Here is a 4,028-nt window from a genome sequence, read left to right on the forward strand (position 1 = left end):
TGCTAATGTTCATAAGACATTGTTAATAATTATTGAAATTATAAACTGATTCATAAGACTTTAAAACAGAAAATTTGCTATCAATATGAGCATAAGAGGTACTCGCGAAAGGGGTACACGAGGCCGTGGACGAGGCCAAAGAAGTGCTAGAGTTGGCTCTTGAGCATCAGGTCACATGCCGGCTAGGGAGGCACTAGCCTCACCAGTAACTGAGTCAGGGTCTCATGACCAAGCAGCTAGGGATGATGCTTTATCTCAAGCAATGCTACAAGTTCTTGAAAGGGTTCCTAGAGCAAGTACTGGATCTGTAGGCTGAGGGTCAATTTTAGAGCGACTCTTATCTAATAAAGCGAAAATCTTCAAGGGTATTTTGGGTGTAGCCCTGAATGTGGCAGAATATTAGTTAGAGGCTATCGAGTGAGTAATGGATGACCTTGACTGTACTTCAGAGCAAAAATTAAAAGGGGCAGTGTCTTTACTGCGTGATGAGGCCTACTAGTGATGGCTCACTGTGAGAGAAGGTACGTAAACTGACCGTTTGACATGGGATTTTTTCAAAGTAGCCTTTTTAGGGAAGTATGTGGGTGAAAGTTATGTAAATGCCCGAAGGAAGGAATTTCTGAATTTGACTCAAGGGAATAAAATCGTGGCGGAGTACGAGGTAGAGTTTCCGTGGTTGAGCCGGTATGCACGCGGGATAGTCGCAACTGAATATGAACACTGTGTGCAGTTTGAGGATGGCCTCTGGGACCAGTTACGTGTGATGATAGCCCCGCAGAGGGAGCCAGACTTTGCTATCCTTGTGGAAAAAGCAAAAATTGTTGAGGAAGTGAAGCACTCTGAGTGCTAGAACCGCGAGAAAGATAGGGGTAGAAATGAAAGGAATTTTCGACCCTCAAGTTTTTCTGGAAGGCCTGTAAATAGGGCCAGTTTTGATGGGCCAATCTGAGCGATTCCTGGTATTGTTGCAAGACTGCAGCCTTGCACCAATCGTGGGAGAGCTCACCAGGGTAAGTTTTGGAAATGAACTGGGGCATGCTTTAGATGTGGATATATGGATCATTAGGTTAAGAACTGTACTCAGGGTTTATTCAGGTGCAAGCTATAGGACAGGGTCGTGTTCAGTCTGTGAGAGGTGGTAAGCAGCCACTGAGAGGCGGTCAGCAGCCACCGAGAGGCCGGGGTCAGGCCAGAGGTGGAAACAAATTTGGTCGAGGTCGGAAAGCTCCAAGTAGAGTTGCTGGAAACACTGAGGTGAGACAGCCAGCCTTGGTCTATGCTGCTCGTCACCGAGAGGATGGGGATGCCCTTGACGTCATAACTGGTACGTTCTTGATTTATAATTTACCATACACTGCTTTAATTTATATTCGGTTTACACACTCGTATGTTGCGTGCAGTGTGTCTGAGACGTTGGGTATTTAGCCTAAAAATATAGTTAGTAAAATGACTGTGTTGAGTCCACTAGGACAATCGGTTGGGGTGAGCAAGTTGTTCAGATATGTGCCCTTAGAAGTCTAAGGGGTGGTCTTTTCAGCAGATTTGATGGAACTGCCGTTTGGGGAATTTGATATTATATTGGGCATGGATTGGCTAGTGAAACACCATGTGAAATTGGATTGTGATGCTAAGCGTATGGTGTTGAAGTCTACAGAGGATGAGGAGATGATGGTGATAGGGGAGTGAAGAGATTTTTTGTCTAATGTGATTTCTGCGTTAAAGGCTGAAAAGCTAGTTTGCAAAGGTTACGAGGCGTTCCTAGCTTATGTTAGTATTTTTGACTCTAATGGTCCTTCTGTGGGAGATGTCAGAATTGTCAAAGACTTTTTAGATGTATTTCCTGAAGAGCTTCCTGGATTGCCTCTAGATCGTGAGGTTGAATTCGGTATTGAACTCCTACCTGGAACAGCTCCAGTGTCCATTGCCCCTTATAGGAAGGCACCGAAAGAGCTGGTGGAGCTAAAGGCTCAAATCCAAGAGCTATTGGATCAAGGATTCATTTGACCGAGTGTGTCTCCGTGGGGAGCACTGGTGTTGTTTGTGAAGAAGAAGGATGAATCCATGCGCATGTACATTGATTATCGTTAATTGAACAAGTTGACTATCAAGAATAAGTACCCTTTACCGAGGGTAGATGATCTGTTTGACCAGCTGCAAGGAGCTACAATTTTCTCTATCTTCGGTTTGGGTATCATCAGCTAAAGGTTAAGAAGGCTGACGTGTATAAGACTGCGGTTAGAAGTCGTTATGGTTATTACGAGTTCCTGGGGATGCCGTTTGGGTTGACGAATGCACCATCAGCATTGATGGATCTAATGAACCGATTATTCCAATCCTATTTGGATCGGTTCGTAGTTGTGTTTATAGGTGACATCTTGGTGTATTCAAGAATCGATGAGGAGCATGATGCACATCTTTGTATTGTTTTGCAAGTTTTGAGGGAAAAGCAGCTTTATGCAAAGTTCAACAAGTGTGAATTCTGGCTGCAAGAATTGACATTTCTGGGACATGTAGTGTCGGCAGAGGGAATTAGGGTGGATCTTTGGAAAATTGAAGCTATAGTGGAATCGAAACCACCGAAGACGATATCTGAGATTCGAAGCTTTCTGGGTTTGGCTGCGTATTACAGACGTTTTATTGAAAGATTTTCATTGATTGCTGCACCTCTAACTAAGTTACTGCGTAGAGGGCTACCGTTTAATTGAACTAATAAGCAGCAAGAGAGTTTTGAGAAACTAAAAGTTGTTTTGACTAAGGCCCCTGTTTTGATACAGCCAAAGTCTGGGAAGGAATTTACTGTTTATAGTGATGTGTCGTACATTGGCTTGGGTTGTGTGTTGATGTAAGAGGGTAAGGTGGTTACTTATATGTCTCGTCAGCTCAAGCCTCATAAGACAAATTACCGCACTCATAACTTGGAATGAGCTGCAGTGGTATTTGCACTGAAGATTTGGAGACATTACTTATACGGTGAAAAGACGAGTATTTACAGAGATCATAAAAGCCTCAAATATCTTCTTACTCAAAAGGAGTTGAATCTTAGGCAATGAAGGTGGATAGAGTTCCTTAAGGACTACGATTGTTCAATTGAGTATCACCTTGGTAAAGCTAATGTGGTAGCTGACGCACTGAGTCGTCGGGTTTATCTAATTTGAGAGCAATGTTTGCTCATCTCAACCTGTTCGATGATGGTAGCTTGTTAGCTGAACTGCAAGTGAGACCGACTTGGATTGATCAAATTAATGAGAAACAGTTGCTAGATGAGTCGCTAGCTTCTCATTTTCGACAAGTTGAGAATTGTGAGACCACAGATTTTGGGCTAAATGAGAAAGGAGTATTTTGCTTCCGTGGAAGAGTATGTATACCAAGGGATTCTGATCTGAGGCAGTCTATACTGCAAGAGGCGCATAGTAGTCCATATGCTATGCATCCTGGCGAAAACAAGTTATATCGAGATCTTCGTGAGCTGTACTGGTGGCCAGGGTTGAAACATAAAGTTACTGAGTATGTAAGTTCCTGACATGCCAGCAAGTTAAGGCTGAGCATCGATTGCCTTCTGGGTTACTACAACCAATTAAAATTTCACTCTGGAAGTGGGAGAGGGTAACCATTGATTTTGTGAGTGAGCTGACCTTGACACCGACTCAGAAGGACTCGATATGGCTAATTGTGGACCAATTGACTAAATCTGCCCATTTTATACTGGTCCGCACGGATTATTCGTTACAGATATTGATCAGGTTGTATGTGGCTAAAACTGTGAGACTGTATGGTGTACCGGTTTCTATCATATTTGACAGAGATCCTAGATTCACATCTCGGTACTGGAAAAAGTTACACGAAGCTTTGGGTACAAGGGTTGATTTTAGTACTGCGTTCCACCCTTAGATAGATGGGCAGCCAAAAAGGGTGATTCAGATACTGGAAGACATGTTAAGAGGTTGTGTAATTGATTTTAGAGGCAGCTGGGAAGATTATTTATCATTGGTGGAGTTTGCTTATAACAACACCTACCAATCTAGTATTCA

General features: G+C 43.1%; 1 protein-coding gene across 1 annotated transcript; it reads left to right on the plus strand.

The window, feature by feature from the left end:
• Positions 1–935: 935 nt before the first annotated feature.
• LOC108477517 (uncharacterized) lies at positions 936–2,705 on the plus strand. The gene is made up of 5 exons (XM_017780057.1): positions 936–1,010; positions 1,096–1,324; positions 1,541–1,671; positions 1,723–1,833; positions 2,199–2,705. Exons 1-5 carry the CDS (start codon positions 936–938, stop codon positions 2,703–2,705), a joined length of 1,053 nt encoding a protein of 350 aa, XP_017635546.1.
• Positions 2,706–4,028: the final 1,323 nt, after the last annotated feature.

The sequence above is a fragment of the Gossypium arboreum genome, chromosome 12 (genome assembly GCF_025698485.1).
Source record: "Gossypium arboreum isolate Shixiya-1 chromosome 12, ASM2569848v2, whole genome shotgun sequence".
Lineage (NCBI taxonomy): Eukaryota > Viridiplantae > Streptophyta > Magnoliopsida > Malvales > Malvaceae > Gossypium > Gossypium arboreum.